This window comes from Rana temporaria, chromosome 2 (genome assembly GCF_905171775.1).
Source record: "Rana temporaria chromosome 2, aRanTem1.1, whole genome shotgun sequence".
Taxonomy (NCBI): Eukaryota; Metazoa; Chordata; class Amphibia; order Anura; family Ranidae; genus Rana; species Rana temporaria.
Window position 1 is genome coordinate 380,230,870 of NC_053490.1, and position 20,432 is coordinate 380,251,301.

At 44.1% G+C, this 20,432-nt stretch overlaps 1 protein-coding gene across 3 annotated transcripts in view; it reads left to right on the top strand.

Annotated features, from left to right (window-relative positions):
• Positions 1-20,070, top strand: part of TMEM222 (transmembrane protein 222) — a 48,396-nt gene extending 28,326 nt beyond the window's left edge. For 2 of the 3 annotated variants that reach the window (XM_040337848.1, XM_040337847.1), the window contains exons 3-7: positions 5,269-5,353; positions 5,450-5,481; positions 5,572-5,668; positions 16,925-17,052; positions 18,609-18,765. In XM_040337848.1, the coding sequence (XP_040193782.1) occupies positions 5,269-5,353; positions 5,450-5,481; positions 5,572-5,668; positions 16,925-17,052; positions 18,609-18,750 (484 nt within the window). In that variant the 3' untranslated portion in view covers positions 18,751-18,765. Of the gene's footprint in view, positions 1-5,268; positions 5,354-5,449; positions 5,482-5,571; positions 5,669-16,924; positions 17,053-18,608; positions 18,766-19,542 lie in introns of those variants that run through there. The other variant, XM_040337849.1, reaches the window with a different exon arrangement.
• The last annotated feature ends 362 nt before the right edge of the window (positions 20,071-20,432 follow it).

Consider the following 20,432-nt stretch of genomic DNA (forward strand, 5'->3'; position numbering starts at 1 on the left):
CGGGCGAGAGAGACAGCAAAAAAAAAACACCACACAAAAAAAGTAAAAAAAACGGGGAAAAAAATAACGGAAAAAAAAAAAAAAAAAAAAAAAAGCAAAAAAACAAAAGGACCATACACTTAACCCCACGAATAACATATAAGCTACCATATCTACGTATGGGTAACCCCCTAAGAGGATGTTCTGTCCGTTCGGGACCTTACAACCCCGTCCAGACTCCCCACCCCCTCCACTCCCTAACGGAGAACCAAGTCCCTTACCTCGGGACCTACCTAACGGGGGAAAAATTCTCCCACCGACATATAGTGGGCCCCTCCCACTCCCCAAGCTTCCCCTTCTATTAATCCCATACATTTTATCTTTTAACTATATTGACCTTCTACATTTTATTTTACCTTTACATTTTACTTAAGTTTTAAATATCCTGTCCTGACCGTTGGTCTGCATAACACTCTCCACAGCCAAAAGAGGGAGAAAGAAAAAAAAAACAACAAAAAAAAACGGCTCAGCATTCCAGTAACAGTCCGTTTTACTCACATGACCTTTTAGTTAGGGAGGGGGGGGTCCTCAGGGCCAGGATACAGAGCTTGTGGCTTGTTTCTTGATTAAAACACAAGAGCACAGGATTCAGCCTTCAAAAATCACCTTGTATTCCCCGCTGCTCACTCCTCTCTCACTTCTCAGGAATTCCAGATATTTCACAACCCGTACAGCTTCTCACACAACCCACTGTGTTAACGGCATCCTCTGGTATACTTCGGCTGTGACCTCTCCTCAGCCCATAAGCTTTACACGTGGAGGGTCAGGAGGAGCAGCCAGGGGAGGCAGGAAAAGGCAGGTGGAAGCAAGAGGCTCAGCTTACAATGCCGCCGACAAGCTTCCTCTGTCCGGGGAACTCAGCACAGACCATGCTTTACACATGGACAATCAGGGGGACTCAGCTGAACTCATCCCGGCATAAACTGCATGGAAAGGCCTGGGGAGGAGAGGAGCCAACATCTTCTTGCTCTCTCACTCTCTCACTCTCACATCACGGCTCCACCCCCCCAGAATGGTTCTATGGAGTCTGATGTTCCAATCCGGACTTATTTATCTTGACAGCAACAGTGTTTGCTCCCACGATATATAAAGCCGCGACTCCAGTGCTGTAGGAGGTGATTTCACCACCACAGTTAAAAAATAGAGCATATATGCCGAAGCATGGGGGCATTAGGGGCGGAGGAGCGATTTTGCTCCTAATGCCGCGTACATACGGTTGACATTCCTACGGAGGCTTTCCCGTGGAAAAGTCCGACCGTGTGTACGCGGCATAAAAAAGTCAGACCGTGTGTACGCGGCATAACTTTTTTGCGGGAGGATGCCCCCATGCTTCGGCATATATAAATGGTGCATGTATGCCCATCATTAGAAGTGGGTGGATGAAGGGAGGTATTCTAATGGTGGGCATACCCACCGATCAATCTTTTTTTCGTTCAGCCAACAGGCTGCATGAAAAAAAAAGGTTACAATACATGTCCAACAAGAACCATCAACGTACTGGTATGTTGCTGGACTTTGAATGGTTATACCAGAATGATGCCTGCGGGTTTAGGCATCATCTTGGTATCATTCTTTTCAGCCAGCAGTCGGCTTTCATGTAAAAGCAGTCCTAGCAGCCAATTAGCCTCTAGACTGCTTTTACATTCAGTGGGAGGGAATGCCCCCCCCCCCCCCCGGATATAAACAGCGCCATTGGGAATATGGGAAAGCATTTTATCACACCGATCTTGGTGTGGTCAGATGCTTTGAGGGCAGAGGAAAGATCTAGGGTCTAATAGACCCTATTTAAAAAAAAAAAAAAAGAGTACCTGTCACTAACTATTGCTATCATAAGGGATATTTACATTCCCTGAGATAACAATAAAAATGGTAAAAAATGGTAAAAAAATGGAAGGAACAGTTAACAAATAAAATAAAAAAAAAAGCGAAATAAATATATATTAAAAAAAAAAAAGCATCCCTGTCCCCCCCTGCTCTTGCGCAAAGGCGAACGCAAGCGTCGGTCTGGAGTCATATGTAAACAGCAATTGCACCATGCATGTGAGGTATCACCGCGAAGGGCAGATCGAGGGCAGTCATTTTAGCAGTAGACCTACTCTGTAAATCTAATGTGGTAACCTGTAAAGGCTTTTAAAAATGTATGTAGTTTGTCGCCACTGCGCGTTTGTGCACAATTTTAAAGTATGTCGTGTTTGGTATCCATGTACTCGGCCTAAGATCATAATTTTTATTTCATCAATAATTTGGGCAATATAGTGTGTTTTAGTGCTTTAAAGTAAAAAAAAGTGTATTTTTTCCCCAAAAAATGCGTTTGAAAAAACGCTGCGCAAATACTGTGTGGAAATTTTTTTTGTAACACCCACCATTTTAATCTGTAGGGCCTTTGCTTTAAAAAAATATATAATGTTTGGGGGTTCAACTTAACTTTCTTGCAAAAAAATATGTTTTAATGTAAACAAACAGTGTCAGAAAGGGCTTTTTCTTCAAGTGGTTAGAAGAGTTGGTGATGTGCGACATAAGCTTCTAAATGTTGTGCATAAAATGCCAGGACAACTCAAAACCCCCCCAAATAACCCCATTTTGGAAAGTAGACACCCCAAGCTATTTGCTGAGAGGCATCTCAAGTCCATGGAATATTTTATATTTTGACCCAAGTTGTGGGGAAAAAATATATATATATATATATATATATATATATATATATATATATATATATATATATATATATATATATATTTTTTTGCGCAAAGTTGTCACTAAATGATATATTGCTCAAACATGCCATGGGCATATGTGGAATTACACCCCAAAATACATTCTGCTGTTTCTCCTGAGTACGGGGATACCACATGTGTGAGACTTTTTGGGAGCCTAGCCACGTACGGGACCCCCAAAACCAATCACCGCCTTCAGGCTTTCTAAGGGTGTAAATTTTTGATTTCACTCTTAACTACCTATCACAGTTTCGAAGGCCATAAAATGCCAAAATGGCACAAAAAAACCCCAAATGACCCCATTTTGGAAAGAAGACACCCCAAGGAAATTGCTGAGAGACATGTTGAGTCCATAAATTTTTTTTTTTTTTTGTCCAAAGTGATTGAATAATGACAAAAAAAAAAAAAAAATTGTCACTAAATGATATATTGCTCACACATGCCATGGTTATATGTGGAGTTGCACCCTAAAATACATTCTGCTGCTTCTCCTGAGTACGGGGATTCCACATGTTTGGGACTTTTTGGGAGCCTAGCCGCGTACGGGACCCCGAAAACCAAGCACCGCCTTCAACATTTCTAAGGGCGCAAATTTTTGATTTCACTCCTTACTACCTATCACAGTTTCGAAGGCCATAAAATGCCAAAATAGCACAAAACCCCCCCCCCCAAATGACCCCATTTTGGAAAGTAGACACCCCAAGCTATTTGCTGAGAGGCATGTTGAGTCCATGGAATATTTAATTTTTTTGCCCCAAGTGATTGAATAATGACCAAAAAAAAATGTACAAAACATTGTCACTAAATGATATATTTCTCACACATGTCATGGTTATATGTGGAATTGCACCCCAAAATACATTCTGCTGCTTCTCCTGAGTACGGGGATACCACATGTGTGGGACTTTTTGGGAGCCTAGCCGCGTATGAGACCCCGAAAACCAAACACCACCTTCAAGATTTCTAAGGACATAAATTTTTGATTTCACTCACACAAATCTTGAAGGCAGTGCTTGGTTTTCGGGGCCCCGTACGCGGCTAGGCTCCCAAAAAGTCCCACATATGTGGTATCCCCGTACTCAGGAGAAGCAGCAGAATGTATTTTGGGGTGTAATTCCACATATGCCTATGGCATGTGTGAGAAATATATCATTTAGTGACAACGTTTTGTAATTTTTTTTTTTGGTCATTCAGTGACTTGGGGCAAAAAAATTTAATATTCCATGGACTCGACATGCCTCTCAGCAAATAGCTTGGAGTGTCTTCTTTCGAAAATTGGGTCATTTGGGGGGGTTGTGTGCCATCTTGGCATTTTATGGCCTTCAAAACTGTGATAGGTAGTGAGGAGTGAAATCAAAAATGTATGCCCTTAGAAATCTTGAAGGTGGTGCTTTGTTTTCGGGGCCCCGTATGCGGCTAGGCTCACAAAAAGTCCCACACGTGGTATCCCGTACTCAGGAGAAGCAGCAGAATGTATTTTGGAAAAAAAAAATCAGTTTGTCATATTCCCGCAACTTGTGTCAAAATATAAAATATTCCATGGACTCGACATGCCTCTCAGCAAATAGCTTGGGGTGTCTACTTTCTAAAATGGTGTCATTTGGGGGGGTTTTGTGCTATTTTGGCATTTTATGGCCTTCGAAACTGTGATAGGTAGTGAGGAGTGAAATCAAAAATTTGCTCCCTTCAAAATTTTCGGTCTTTTTCCGTTTTATATCGCAAAAAATAAAAATCGCAGAGGAAATCAAATACCATCAAAAGAAAGCTCTATTTGTGGGAAGAAAAGGACGCAAATTTCGTTTCGGTACAACATTGCATGACTGCGCAATTACCAGTTAAAGCAGCGCAGTGCCAAATTGTAAAAACACCTTGGGTCTTTAGGCAGCGTATTGGTCCGGTCCTTAAGTGGTTAAGTAGTAAAACAGCTTTAAAACAAGCCGTTACTGATCTTTGTAGCTGCATGTACTAGAAAGCAATTAATTCTCAAATTCACATCAAAGGCTCTAAAGTTGGGCTTCAGTTAGTATCCAACAGGTTAAAAGCACCCGCTGTTTGTTTACATTACAAGGCTGCCATAGAAAATAAGGGGAGAATTACCTTTTATTTTTCTGCCTGCTCAGAATATGTAAATGTTTTAAGGCCAATTTACACCAGTGCGTTGATCTGATCTGCTTTTTATCTCAGCTGTAAAATACAGATCAACAGAAGGACATCTGAAAAACGATCATTTCCAATGTGTTCTATTCACACCATAATGCATGTCATCGGATGTCAGAATGTATGTGAACAGATGTCGGCGCACATTAAAACGCAACTATCATGGATTGACACATGCAATACATACATGCATGCATTTTCCATACATTTTAGCGCACGTCAGTGTGAATTGGCCCTTACTGTGCAGTTTAGGTACAAGTTCACTTGACGCACTGTACTTTTCACTTGAGTGAATACTGAGATGTTCTGGAAACGTTCGAATGGACATTAAAAAAAAAAAAATGTGTGTTTCTTTTAGATGGTTATTTCCCTTCATTGGTCACATGGGAATCTGTACATCATCTGGTGTAATCCGAGACTTTGCCGGACCTTATTTTGTGTCTGTAAGTACATCTGTTGTATATGTTCTAATTCATAGCCTTGATCTTGATTTATGGGATAACTGCAGTTATATGTAACATAAAACTCTTTGTTTACAGGAAGATTGTATGGCATTTGGGAAACCAGTCAAGTAAGTGGCTTCTTTTACAGTAACATTATTCCTTGGTTATTTTTTATGTTTCTAATTTTCACCATTCTGCAAAAAAATCTTCATATTTAGATACTGGCAATTAGATCCTAATCTTGTCTATGCCAATGGTCCCAATCCATGGGATACAGCTGTCCACGAAGCTTCTGAAGAGTATAAACATCGCATGGTGAGTTATTTTTTTTTTTCACATCAAAGTTGCATCAGTTTTAAAGTGTATATCTAGGCAGATATAAGGAATACACATAGCAATGCAGATATGTATTCAATAAAAAAATGTATGTACTTTTTAAATGCAGCTAATATAAAAATCTGGATTAACTCGGAATTTACCTCCTTTTAATTAACCATACAGTAGCAACTATACAGTAGCACTCGGATTGAACGGTGCAGTATTAGGAGCCAATCAGGCTCTGCTGCATTGCACATATGATGACAAGGAACATGTTGACAGGAGGAGAGAGCAGAGGGTTTATCTTAACCACTTGCAGACCGTCCACCCACAATGTACTGCAGACAGGCAGCCCATGCAAGCAAAGTATACTGGTACGTCGCTGCATGTTTCCAGGTTTAGGACGCATGCGCGCGCGCACACCTCAGACACCCGCTATGATTGTACACAGTGGGAGTTAGCCAATGATTCATGGCCAGGCCTGCGGTTGGCTGTGTCCAATCATAGCCCAGAACCCTGTGTTGACAATCAACGCAGGGCTCCGTACAGAGGAAACAATCTCTCGGTTTCTTCTCACTGCAGAGTAGAGGGAGGAAACAAAGCGATCTTTAACCACTTCAGCCCTGGAAGAATTGGCTACTCAATGATCAGGCCATTTTTTGGGGATTCGGCACTGCGTCGCTTTAACTGACAATTGCGCGGTCTTGCGACAATGTACCCAAAACATTTCCCACAAATAGAGATTTCTTTTGGTGGTGTGTTTTTTTTTTTTTTTTTTTTAACCGCTATAAACAAAAAAAGTGACAATTTTGACTTTCTGCGTTAATAAATTTCTCCAATTTTTATTTAATTTTTTTTAAATGTTTATCTATATTTTTTCTCAGTTTTAGGCAGATATGTATTCCTCTGCATATTTTTGGTAATAAAAAATCGCAATACTATTGATTGTTTTTTTTATTTTTTATTTTATTTTTTTAAATCAGCACTGCAACATTATGGCGGACACTTTTGACACATTTTTGGGACCATTGCTAAAAAGAAAAATGCACTGATTACTGTAAAAAATGTCACTGGCAGGGAAGGGGTTAACACTAGGGGGCGATTAAGGGGTTAAATGTTTTCCTTAGGTGTGTTTCTAACTGTGGAGGGAGGGGACTAATTAGAGGAAATGTCAGATCGTGGTTCCTAGCTATTAGGAACTCACGATCTGTGTCTCCACACAGAACAGGTATTTGTATGTTTACATACACACATGTCCCGCAGTATGACAGTGGCTGGCCGGCAAGTGGTTAATAAAAGTTCAGCCCACATTACACTCTTAGGCAGACATTTAACCCCTTGATTACCCGAGATGTTAACCCCTTCCAGCCAGTGTCATTAGTACAGTGACAGTGTATGGTATTATCACTGTATTCGTGTCCCTGGTGATGTCGGTGCCAGTTAGCGTTAGATTGCCTGCCTCACTGTCGCAGTCCCATAAGTCTCTGATCACCACCATTAGTAGTATTAGTAAATAAATAAACATTTCAGTGTGTGTGTGTGTGTGTGTGTGTGTGTATATGTGTATGTGTATATATATATATATATATATATATATATATATATATATATATATATATATACCATAGTTTGTACCGAAGACATGTAGCACAGTACATTTTGCCAAAAAATTTATGAAGAAATTAAATTTTATTTTTGCATATGTTTTATAGCAAAAAGTAAAACATAAAATAAAAATACATACATACATATGTGCCTCTCAAACATTTAAATATCATCAAAAAGTTAATTTATTTTCAGTAATTCAAAGCGAAACTCATATATTGTATCGATCCATAGATTGATATATTTCAAGAATTTCATTCTTTAAATTTTTTTGTTTTAATTTTTTTTTAACAGGGAAGAGTTTATTAGACAAATCAGCATTACATTACAAGTGCACTACAGTAAATACAATGATGTACAAATCCAGTATCAGGAGCATGCATTGCTGTCCGGCCAAGGGTAGGACCCCAGGCACAGTCTCGGTCTCTTTAAAGAATAGACATTCAGAGATGATGGCAAATTAGTGAGTCCCAGCAAACACCGTGCAGCCAACCCGCCCAAACTTCAAAACAGAATAAATACAGGAGTGGAACAGGAAGGGAGAGGGGGAGGGACCTCGAACATTAACTGTCATATGGGGCCGCCGTGAACACCCCCCCTCAGTCAGGAGAGGGGGGGTCAAGGGCAACCCGAGTGCCTGTCCAACTGGACCGGGCACTGTCTATTTTCGTAGGTCAGCTTGATATAGGGGTAGCACCGAATTTACTGTGCGTTGCCAAGAGGCACAATTAGGAGGATCCTCTGATTTCCACTTCAACAGTATCTCACGTCTAGCATAAGCGTGCAAAGGTCAGTCGCAATATACAGTACCTATCCCCCATAACGTCCTCTAAATGGCTGAGTAACAGGATTGTCGGGTCAACCAGAATAACCGTCCCACTCACATCAGTCAGTCTGGAGGCCACCGCCGCCCAATACGGCTGCAGCTTGGGACACGCCCAGACCATGTGCCAGAATGTTCCCAGTTCTAATTTACACCTCTGGCAGTTAGGGTCCCTCGACGGGTAGATACGAGCTAACCGCTGCGGGGTGTAATAAGCTCTGTGAAGGAATTTTGAATTGTATGAATCTGTCCTTCGCGACGATCAAAGAGGGCATATATGAGGAAATGCAGTCCTCCCAGCCCTCCTCATCCAAGGACGGCATATCAGCCTTCCACTTTTCCCAGGACCTAGTAAGCTTGGTATCATACGCCACCGTTAGACGCAGGTATAAGGATGATAGAGGGCGCACCATCACACTGGAGGTCAGGAGGCGCTCAACAGAGTCTGACTCCAAGGTCCGGGGGTCAGAGAATTGGGCCTTGAATGCATGCGCAAGCTGCCAGTACCTAAATTGAAAAGAGATCGGCAAGGCATGAACATACCGCATCTCCCGAAAGGGCATAAGCCTGCCCTCATGAACTATCTGACTCAACTTAATAATACACTTCTTAGCCCAGAGGGAGGGGTGCGGGATGCTGTTCAGATGGGGCAGCATAGGATTGCTCCACAGGGGCATATGCGGGGACACATGGGCGGGCTTCCTATAGATAAGCCGAGCCTCCTGCCAGACCTTAATTGTGGTCCGCATGAGGGTCGTCATAGAGGGATTCGCCCGGAGACCCCGGAATGGCAAATTACTCAGGGCCGCATATGAGCCCAGAATAGCCGCCTCCAGCGTGACTGCCGGATTCTGCCTGGGCTGGGAGAACCACCACCGAACCGTAACCAGCACTGCCGCCCAGTAGTAGATCAAAAAATTTGGAAGTGCTAGCCCCCCTCCAGATAAAGGAGGTAGAGGATCTGCCTCGCCACCCGGGGGGGTCGCCCAGCCCACACAAAAGATAACAGACTCTCCAAGCGTTTAAAGAACGTCCTAGGTATATGCGAAGGGGTATTACGGAAAAAGTATAAGAACTTTGGAAGGTAGACCATTTTCAACAAATGAACCCTGCCCACCGGTGTTAGGGGGAGGGATCGCCACGCCATACATCTAGTTGCCAGTTGGGACATAAGTGGTTGAACATTCTTGCCAAAGTACTCACTCGCCCCAGATATTTGAACTCATTCTCACCCATTGAAGCGGTGTGTGTGTCGAGGTTCGCAAGAACGAGGGATGGAGCGGGCACAGGACCGATTTATCCCAATTGATGCGTATGCCCGAGTACCGACCAAACCGATCAATAAGGTCCAGGGCCACTTGCAATGAGGATGAGGCATCCGCCAAATAGAGGAGGGTATCATCCGCATACAGAGACACCTTTTCCTCTATCGGCCCTATCTGTAATCCCTTAACTCTTGCGTCCGCTCTCAACAATATGGCAAGGGGTTCAACTGCCAGGGCAAACAAGCCCGGGGGGAGGGGACACCCATGCCCAGCTGGAATGTGTCAGAAAGGCAGCCATTAGTTCTAATCCTGGCCAAAGGGCAGTTGTATAGCATACGCACCCATTTTTTGAAGGCAGGTCCGAACCCGAAACTAGAAAGCACCTCCCACATGTAGCCCCACTCGACAGAGTCAAAAGCCTTCTCCGCTTCGAGTGAGGCCACCACCCCCGCTGAACCCTCCCGGCTCTACCGATGTGAGTGAGAAGGCGTCTAATGTTGATGTCCGTTCCCCACCCCGGCATGAAACCCGTTTTGGTCCGGATGGACCAGAGCAGTTATGACCAGGTTTAGTCTTTTCGCAAGGATCTTCGCCAAGATCTTTGCGTCCACATTGAGCAAAGAGATGGATCGATACGAGGAACACAAGGTAGGGTCCCTTCCTGGCTTGGGAATGACCACAATCATCGCCTCACTCATGGAATCAGGGAGCCTCCCCATCGGGGAATGAAATTTACTGATGAGATCCGCAGCGTAGTGCTTATAAAACTCCACAGGGAGTCCATCAGGTCCCGCGTTTTCCCCACTTGCATGGACTTAAGGGCCCGTTTGACCTCCACAACCGTAATGGGGGCATCAAGTTTTGTGCGATACGTCGGGGTAAGAACCGGTATGTCAATGTCTTCCAGGTATATCCGAAGATCCGAGACCTCGTAATCGGCCTTTGAGTTGTAAAGGAGTCTATAGAAGTCAGGAAAGCATTTACTGATGCCCTCCGGCAAACAGATAAGTTCCCCTGCAGGATCCCGAACACCCGAGATACACATCCCAGTCGCCTGCTCCTTGGAGAGCCAGGCCAGCAGCCTCCCGGACCGCTCTCCCTGCTCAAAAATCCGCTGAGACTGAGCAAGCAGCCTCTTCTGGGTGAGAGCGGTGCGCAGACTAAGAACCTCCCCCGTCAAAAACTGAAGCCACGCATAATCCCGCGGATCTCGAGATCTGACAAAAACCTCCTCTGCCCCTGCCCCCGCCTCCTCCCCCTCCGCCCGCACCAACTCAGCCCTGTGCTCCCTACGGACCTTGGCAATAATGGTCTGGTAGTGCCCCCTCCTAGAGGCCTTAAAGGCATCCCACACTGTCACGGCATCAGCCGTGCCAGCATTATCCGCCCAGTAACCCGTCGCCTCGGTCTGAAATTGAGTGTCGACATCAGTGTCCGTAACCCAGAATCTGGAGAGTCTCCATAGTCTGACAGGAGAACCCACGGATAGGTCAACTGTCAAGAGCATTGGAGCGTGATCAGAGACCCCTCGGGAGTATACGTATATCCGCCACCCTCGGGAGGACTGACCCCCCCCGCATATACCAGATCGATGCGGGAGAACGTCCTATGGGAGGCCGAGTGGCACGTATAGGCCCGGGTCCGAGGGTGTCTCCACCTCCACACGTCTCTGTCAGACCGTACATCTCAGCCCAATCAGCCAGCCCTGAGCAAGGGACATGCAAAGACGTTAACCGATCCATTCCCAAGTCAGGAACCAGATTAAAATCACTGAGTATAACTACATTGTCAGAGGCGAACTCGGCCATCTTGGCAGTCACCTGGTTTAGCAGCGACAGTGAGGCCGGGGGAGGCAGGTAGAGGCCCACAATTGTCCAAGTCATGGAATACAGTACAGCATGAACAATAACATATCTGCCGTCAGGATCTAGGGCCAGGTCCAGGAGCCGGAATGGGAGGGACTTGTGAACCAGGACACTAACCCCTCTAGAGAAACTAGAGTATGTAGAATGATAGTGCTGTCCCACCCACGGTTTCTTAAGAGATAGTATTCTACTCCCCATAAGGTGGGTCTCTTGCAAGATGCAAATGTGGGGATTGTGGGACTTAAGGAATTGGAACACCAGGGAGCGCTTGGTTGGAGAATTTAGTCCCCTGGTATTCCAGGATACAATATTAACTGAAGACATGGCTCAGGAATTCAACAGGGGAGTCAAAACGGTAAATTTGGCCGGCTCCTGAACTCGGCCCCCGACCCCAGGACATGCACATCATAGCTCCATGTAACGCTGACATATCTATCTGCAAAATAAACAAAAATAACATAACAAAAAAACCAAACATTAACCCCCAGAACGCAGCGGCCCCCAAATGGCCGAACCCCCCACCCCACCCATCCCCCTAAAACTGAGGGGAGGGTTTGCATCCCAAAATCCAGAACACAGCTGCCGACAAGTAGGGGACCTGTACAAGCGGCCATAGTGCCCCTCCGTCAAAGTTCCAGAGAGTGCAGGTAAGCAGACAGGCTTCACTCCCGAGGGAATCCGGGAAAGCATTCAGCAAAACAACACCCCCCCCCGTAATTATCCATACAATACCTGCAGTAATTCACCACAATTAGGTAAGTTTACGCTGGAACCCATCTCTATCCATGCCACAAAGAATATCATTGGTACTTTGCGTAACGGCACAGCGCCAAATAATATCATCCCCACTAAACTGCTGAAGGAATGCGCTGACATCTTGGCACCTCCTATCACGCAGCTTATTAACCAATCATTCAAGGAAGGTATAGTGCCTTCCCAGTTGAAAGAGGGCATAATCCGACCTATCTTAAAGAAACCCACCTTAGACCCTAAGGACCCTATTCACCGCCGTCCCATAACAGGCCTAAACGTTCTCTCAAAGGTAATGGAAAAAGTAGTGGTACAACAGCTGCAACAGCATCTAGATACCCACAACCTACTTGATCCTTTTCAATCGGGCTTCCGTCCTGGACACGGGACGGAAACAGCATTGGTCAAAATATGGGACGACGCTCTCGAAGCCGCAGACGAAGGAGAATCTTGTCTTCTGGTTCTGTTGGACCTAAGCGCAGCCTTCGACACTGTAGACCACAAGCTACTTTTGACTCGGCTAGCTGAAGTAGCCAAAGTCGCAGAAGGCGATTTATCTTGGTTCTCCTCTTTTTTGGACAACAGATCGCAAACAGTGAAGTTAGGACCTTTCACCTCTGAGAAACGCACATTATCGTGCGGAGTCCCTCAAGGATCGCCTCTGTCGCCGGTGTTATTTAACATCTATCTTCGACCGCTTTTTGAAATCGTCAGCAGCCGAAAACTGCTTTATCACTCATATGCAGACGACACGCAACTGTATTTCCGCATTTGCAATAAAAAGGATCACCACCTCAATCTAGAGACATGCCTCTCTTTGATAGAGAACTGGATGACAAAGAGTTATCTTAAACTCAACAGAGCGAAAACAGAACTTCTCCTGTTTCACGCCAAGCGTATGAAACAACCTGCAACAACTTGGACACCCCCGCCCATTCTGGGCAAAATCATCACCCCTAGCGCCAAAGTCAAAAGTCTCGGGGTCATCTTCGACTCCTACATGACAATGGATGCACAAATAGGGTCAGTAGTCGGCGGATCTCACCATCTGCTGCGCCTACTACGCAGACTTACTCCTTTCATTCCCAAAGAAGACATAGCGGTCGTGGTGGGAGCTATTGTAAACTCCAGACTGGATTATGCAAATGCCCTTTACCTCAGACTCCCAAAATACCAAATCGCTCGTCTGCAAGTCGTTCAAAATACGGCCGCCAGACTTGTGACTGGGAAAAAACCCTGGGAATCAATCTCGCCTTCACTGAGATCCCTTCATTGGTTGCCAGTAAAAGACAGAATTGCTTTTAAAGCACTCTGTCTAACGCATAGATGTATCCATGGGAAGGCTCCCCATTATCTATGCGAAAAAATAAAAGCTCATAATCCCAATCGCGTTTTGCGATCCACCAATCAAAATCTTCTTCAGATACCGAAAGCCAACTACAAATCCAAAGGAGAAAGGAGATTCGCGGTCCAAGGTCCCAGACTATGGAACGCTTTACCAACCAGCATTCGGTTGGAGGAGAACCACTTAGCATTCAGGAGAAAGATCAAAACACATCTCTTTTGATACCAAAGGAGACGGGAACAACAAGCACCCAGAGGCGATTAAGTTCGCATGTGCCGCGCTATATAAGTTTTCATTCATTCATTCACAGCTCCTGCTGGGACAGTCTAGAGGCCAGGAGGGGTCAATAAGAGTATGGCCGGGTAAATAAGCTACTCACCAGACACCCCCCCACCGGCAAATCGGGAGCAGTTGTGATCCAAGGCACCTGGAGTAGTAAATAATGAAGAGCCCACCGCAGACAGGAACACTCAGCAGGGCTGCATCAATCACCTGACAGTTGCAGGGGCACAGTCTTAGGTTGCAAACGAGAAAAAATAAAATAAGAACAAAATCGAAACAAAACGGGCAGCCGGGGGGGGGGGGGGCAGCACAGCGTCAAGCAGGGCAGAAGGGGGGACGTGAAAACAGGGAGGAAGCATAGCAGGATAAACTCACAAATCCAATTCTCAGTGGTCCCGGGGCAGAGAGTCCAACCAGGCCAGAGCATCACGCGGCGTAGTAAAGAAACTAACCGATTCGCCATCCTGAACCCTCAGCTGCGCCAGAAACGGCACACTATAGCGGATATTCCTCGCTCTTATGGCCGCCTTGACCTGGTCGAAGGATTTCCTCATCTTCTGCGTCTCCACAGAGTAGTCTGGAAAAATGAGGAGTTTAGTATTTTGGAAGCGGAGGTCACCTAGGGCTCTGGAGCCCTGAGGATCTCATCCCTGTCTCTGAAGTTAAGGAGTTTAAGGATGAATGTCCTCGGCGGCGATCCCAGGGGTCCCGGCTTGGGTGGCACACGGTGCGCCCTCTCAACCACATATTGGGGGGACAAACAGGAATCCGGCAGGAGCGAGCGCAGGAGATCACCACAAATGTACTCGGGTTCGGGCCCTCTGCCCCTCCAGAAAGCATACTATGCGGAGATTGTTTCTATGGTTCCTGTTCTCGGCATCCTCAGCCCTGTATACCAGGGCCTTCACCTTGGTCTGGAGGGTCCGGATCGCCGCCGAGTGTTCAAATATCTCGTCCTCAGCAACGCCAACCCGCTGTTCGGTCTCCGCCGTGCGGGACTGCAACTTATCAATGTCCTGCCTCAGGAGGCCCATGTCCAGCTGAACGGCCTCTATTTTTGCCGTAAGGGTAGCCTGGCAGGTGGCTATAGCACCCATGACCTCCGCAAGCCAGGGGGGTCTGGGTTCAGGCTCCCCCATTGCCGCGGCCCGGCAGGAGCCTCGAGTAGCACGGGTCTCCACGTGAGCAGGCGGGGTAGGCGGCGGATCCTCCACTACCGCTGGGAAACGAAGCCTCTTGCCCTTACCGGCTGGCATGCCCGAGGACCGGCATCCCATCCAGGTGCAGCAGAGGGAGTCAAAGGATCAGTCAGATCCGGAGAAAAACAAACGTCCCAGTGGAGCTCAGTCTAGAAGCGTCCGCTCACCTCGCCATCTTGGACACGCCCCTCATTCTTTTAAATTTTGATGATTAACCCAGCATTCAGTATCTCAGAAAGTTAGAATATTGTGGAAGTTAAATATCGTAGACTCATGGTGTCGCACTCTAATCATCTAACTCAAAACACCTGTAAAGGTTTCCTGAGCCCAAATGGTCTGTCTGGTTCAGTAGGTTACACAATCATGGGGAAAGACTACTGACTTGGCAGTTGTCCAGAACAGTGTTTCTCAACTACAGTCCTCAAGGCGCCCCAACAGGTCATGTTTTTAGGCTTTCCATTATTTTGCACATCTGATTTGATCAGTTTCACTGCCTTAGTAATTACCCTTAGTAATTACCACAGCTGTTCTATCTGAGGGAAATCCTGAAAACATGACCTGTTGGGGCGCCTTGAGGACTGGAGTTGAGAAACACTGGTCCAGAAGACAGTCATTGACACCCTCCACAAGGAGGGTAAGTCACAAAAGGTCTTTGCTTAAGAAGCTGGCTGTTCAGAGTGCTATATCCAAGCATATTAATGAAGAGTGCTTCAAGAGCTATTACACACAGACATATCCAGGACTTGGGCTACAACTTTTGTCAAGCCACTTCTGAACCAAAGACAAAGTCAGAAGTGCCTTATCTGGGCTAAGGAGAAAAAGGACTGGACTCTTGCTCAGTGGTCCACAGTCCTCTTCAGATGAATGTAGATTTTACATTTTAGTTGGAAATCAAGGTCCCAGAGTCTGGAGGAAGAGTGGAGACGCACAGAATCCAAGTTGCATGAGGTCCAGTGTTAAGTTTCCACAGTCAGGAAATTCTACAGCACTTCAGGCTTCCCTCTGCTGACCAGCTTTATGGAGATGCTGATTTTATTTTCCAGTAGGACTTGGCACCTGCCCACACTGCCAATACGGTACCTGGTTTAGTGATCATGTTATCACTATGCTTGATTGGCCAGCAAACTTTCTTGACCTATACCCCATAGAGAATCTGTGGGATATTGTCCAGAGGCAGATGAGAGACACCAGACCCAACGGTGAAGATAGCTGAAGGCCACTATCAACGCAACCTGGGCTTTCATAACACCTCAGTAGTGCCACAGGCTGATCGCCTCTATGTCATGCTGCATTAATGCAGTAATTCATGAAAAAGGAGCCCCGATCAAGTATTGAGTACATACTATACTGTACATGCACATACTTTTCAGTAAGCCAACTTTTCTGTATTAAAAATCTTCTTCTTTTTTTTTTTTTTTTTTTTTTTTATTGGTCTCATGTAACAATTTTAACTGAGATATTGAATTTTGGGTTTTCACTAGCTGTCTTCAAAATTAAAAAAAGGACAGGCATGAAATATATCACTCTCTGGGGGAGATTTACTCAAGATAATGCACACAAAATCTAGTGCAGCTCTCCATAGAAACCAATCAGTTTCCATGTTTTATTGTCAAAGCCTAATTAAACAAGCTGAAGGATAGAAGCTGATTGGTTACTATGCATAGATGCACCAGATTTTGAGTTCACCAGTTTTAATAAATCCCCCCCTATGTGTAATCTATATAATATGAGTTTCACCTATTTTAAATATTTTCGCCTTTTTTTTTTTTCCCATTTTATATAATAAAAAACTGCTGCTGATCAAATACCACCAAAAGAAAGCTTTATTTGTGTAACAAAAAATATCAATATTGTTTGTGTACAGCGTTGCATGATTGTGCAATTACTAGCTAAAATAGCGCAGTGCTAAAAAAAAAAAAAAAAAAAAAATGGCCTGGTCATCAAGGGGGTAAAACCTTCTGGACCTGAGGTGGTTAATCTCCTTTTTTTTTTTTTTTTTTTTTGGTGGTTTTAATATCCTCCATCAAAAACATTATATACAGTTTGGTATGCCTACTACTTTGTTGATCTCTGATTCACATTCTTGTATGTAAATGTCTGTGTTTTTTTTTTGTTCTAGCACAATTTATGCTGTGACAACTGTCATTCCCATGTGGCTATGGCTTTGAACCTTATGAAGTACAATAACACAAACTGGAATATGGTGAAACTCTGTATGCTGAGCTTGGTTTACAGTAAATATGTTAGGTGAGTTTGTATTTTACTGCTTAAGTCTTTGTATTCTCATCTATGTCCTGTGTGTATGTGGACCTCTCTATCTCCCCTGTTAAAATGTCAGGTTTCTGTAATATAAAAAAAATTGACAAAAATAAATAATTTCAGAACTTTTTTTTTTCTCCACCTTTTAATATGACCTATCACCAGTACAACTCAATTAAAAAACATCTTTTGGGGGGGAAAGTAAAAATAAAAAATAAAAATAATGTGGTTGCATAAGTGTGCACACCCTCTTATAACTGGGGATCTAGTTCAGAATTAAGCAATCACATTCAAACTCATGTTAAACAGGAGTCACCTGACACAATTTAAAGTGCCTCTGGTTAACCCCCAAATAAAGTTCAGCTGTTCTAGTAGGTCTTTCCTGACATTTTCTTAGTCGCATCCTACAGCAAAAGCCATGGTCCGCAGAGCGCTTCCAAAGCATCAGAGGGATCTCGTAGTTAAAAAGCATCAGTTAGGAGAAGGGTACAAAAGAATTTCCAAGGAATTAGATATACCATGGAACACAGTAAAGACCATCAACATCAAGTGAAAAAAATATGTCACAACAGTGACATTACCAAGAACTGGACGTCCCTCCAAAATTGATAAAATGCAGAGAAGAAAATTGGTCAGGGAGGCTGCCCAGAGGCCTACAGCAACATTAAAGGAACTGCAGGAATATCTGGCAAGTACTGGCTGTGTGGTACAACAACCTCCCATATTCTTCATATGTCTGGGCTATTGGGTAGCGTTACGAAGAAAAACATCCAAGCTCGGCTAAATTTTGCAAAAACACAGTCTCCCAAAAGCATGTGTAAAAATATGTTCTTGTCTGTTGAACTTTTTGTCCATAATTCCAAAAGATATGTTTTGGCACAAAAACAACACTGCACATCACCAAAAGAACACTATGCCCACAGTGAAGCATGGTGGTGGCAGCATCATGCTTTGGGGCTGTTTTTCTTCAGCTGGAACAGGGGCCTTAGTCAAGGTAGAGGAAATTATGAACAATTCCAAATACCAGTCAATATTCGCACAAAACCTTAAATCTTTTGCTAGAAAGCTGAACACGAAGAGGAACCTCATCATTTAGCATGACAACCACCCAAACGCATACATCCAAAGGCATGGCTTCACCAGAAGAAGATTAAAGTTTAAAAAAAATGTCCCAGACCTGAATCTGATTAAAATCTGGGGAGATCTGAAGAGGGATGTGCACAGGAGATGCCCTTGCAATCTCACAGATTTGGAGTGTTTTTGCAAAGAAGAGTGGGCAAATATTGGCAAGTCAAGATGTGTCATGCCGAAGGACTCGTACCAAAATAAACTGGGTGCTGTAATAAAATCAAAAGGTGCTCCAACAAAGTATTGGTTTAAGGGTGTGCACACTTATGCAACCTTATTATTTTATTTTTACTTCCCTCCACCTAAAAGATTTCAGCTTGTTCAATTGAGTCGTACAGTTTATAGATCGCGCTAAATGTGGAAAAAGTTCTGAAATTATTTATCTTTGTCTTTTTTTTTTTTTTTTTTCATCACAGAAACCTGATATTTTACCTGGGGTGTGTAGACTTTTTATATCCCCTGTACTCGCAAAGGTATGTCCATTTAAAAACAGGCAAGGTTGGAGTGGTAAAGAAAACAAGTGGGATGGAAGGGAGTGGATGCAGGGTCAGTGGATAGATTGGGATGGGGTAGGTTCGGTTCGGGGGATTGTGTTGTACTTCTGCAGGAGTGGGGTGACAGCAAGGGGGAGACATGCAGGCATGGAATAAAAGAGAAGTGTGTATAGATTTGGAATGGAGGCTCATTATTAAGGGGGTGCAACTGTGATAGTGTGAAGGGGGGTTGGTGAGGGCATGCAGGTGCAGTGTTGAGAAAGGGGGATGAGTCTGTGGGCAAGGTAGTGTTAGTGAAAGCATGTTGAGAGTAGAAGGCATAATATTGGTGCATTGCTGAGAAGAGGGTTAAAGATGCTGTGCTTGGACAGGGTTGTTGTGATACCAAGGGTGATTTAGGGCATTTATGCACAGTTGCGTGTTTGGGGGTCTTTATGCAGGCATAGAGAGGGTGGTGTACAGGTTGTGGGAGCTAGTTTGGGAGATAGTGGCCAGCAAGTTTGTGCTGTGCTTGCCTTTGGATAGTCGGACATGGGTGGCTCTTTATGACTGACTTTTGGCCTCGGTGCAATTTTGCGTTGCATTCTGACAGAGACCTATGTTAAGACGAAACACCAGGGCCATCCTAATGAAGTCCAACTGCAGCATTTTTACTTCAATTTCTTTTAAATGCTTTACCCAAACTATTCAACCCACTATGCTAATACTTTGAACATATTATCTGTTCGACAGGCTAAAGCAAAGATCGAAACTGAACTCTATTTTACTTCTGTATTCTTCTTTTATACTATCTATAGAATAGATCTAACTGTATGTACTCTGTAATGTTAATTTCAAATACCTCATCTACTTTTAGTGTCGGAGGCTTCCTGAAGACCTGGGTCCCCTTCTTCTTGTTGATAGGGGCAGTTATCACAATTGTGCTTACTTTACATCTGCGGTGAAATTTGTTACGGACTCCTATTATTATCAATCGGCTTGGTTCTATCCACTAATTGGATTCAAGGAGAAATTGAGCCAAGGACAGTATCTTCACATTGCAGGATTCTTTACTAATACTAACTTTCATAAAGGCTTGCATGTTCCCCTGTGCCATGTTTTTTTTCCTTTTTAAAAACAATTGGCTTTACAGGAAACGTTATAGTAAACCTTTTGTTCTTTCTTTCATATCAGAAAGTACCACATCTAATCTCTTATGGGATCGAGGCCCTCGTATCGTATAGCCAAACAAAAATGGTGTCGAGAATGCATTCATAAGCACAGTACAACTGTAAATACAATATGGAATTTAATTCCATGCCATAGTTTTTTTACTGGTATAGTCAATTGATTATGTAACTGTTGGTGTTTGCATATATTAATAAAGTGAAATATTATGGTTCTACTCAGGAGTCAAGCAATCTGTGTAGCGCTTATAATATTCATGGATGCTTGCATTTGATTCATGATGGCACAAAGCAGCAAAATAGCGAACCTGGTAAGCAAAAATGTAAACATGGATTGTGCTTCGTTCCTTTTGTGCATATTTAAAGATTTGCGTAAAGTGGACATTGAAAACCTACAATTGGATACACCGTTTTTTTGCAAACCTTTAGGCCCATACACACGATTGGACTTTTTGACAACAAACTTCAAAATGAGCAGGTTTTCAAAAAAATTCGATCATGTGTAAGCTCCATCGGACAAAGTTTTTCGTTTTTCATCGGACAAATGTTCGCTCTGCAAACGGACAAAATTCCTGCGGTG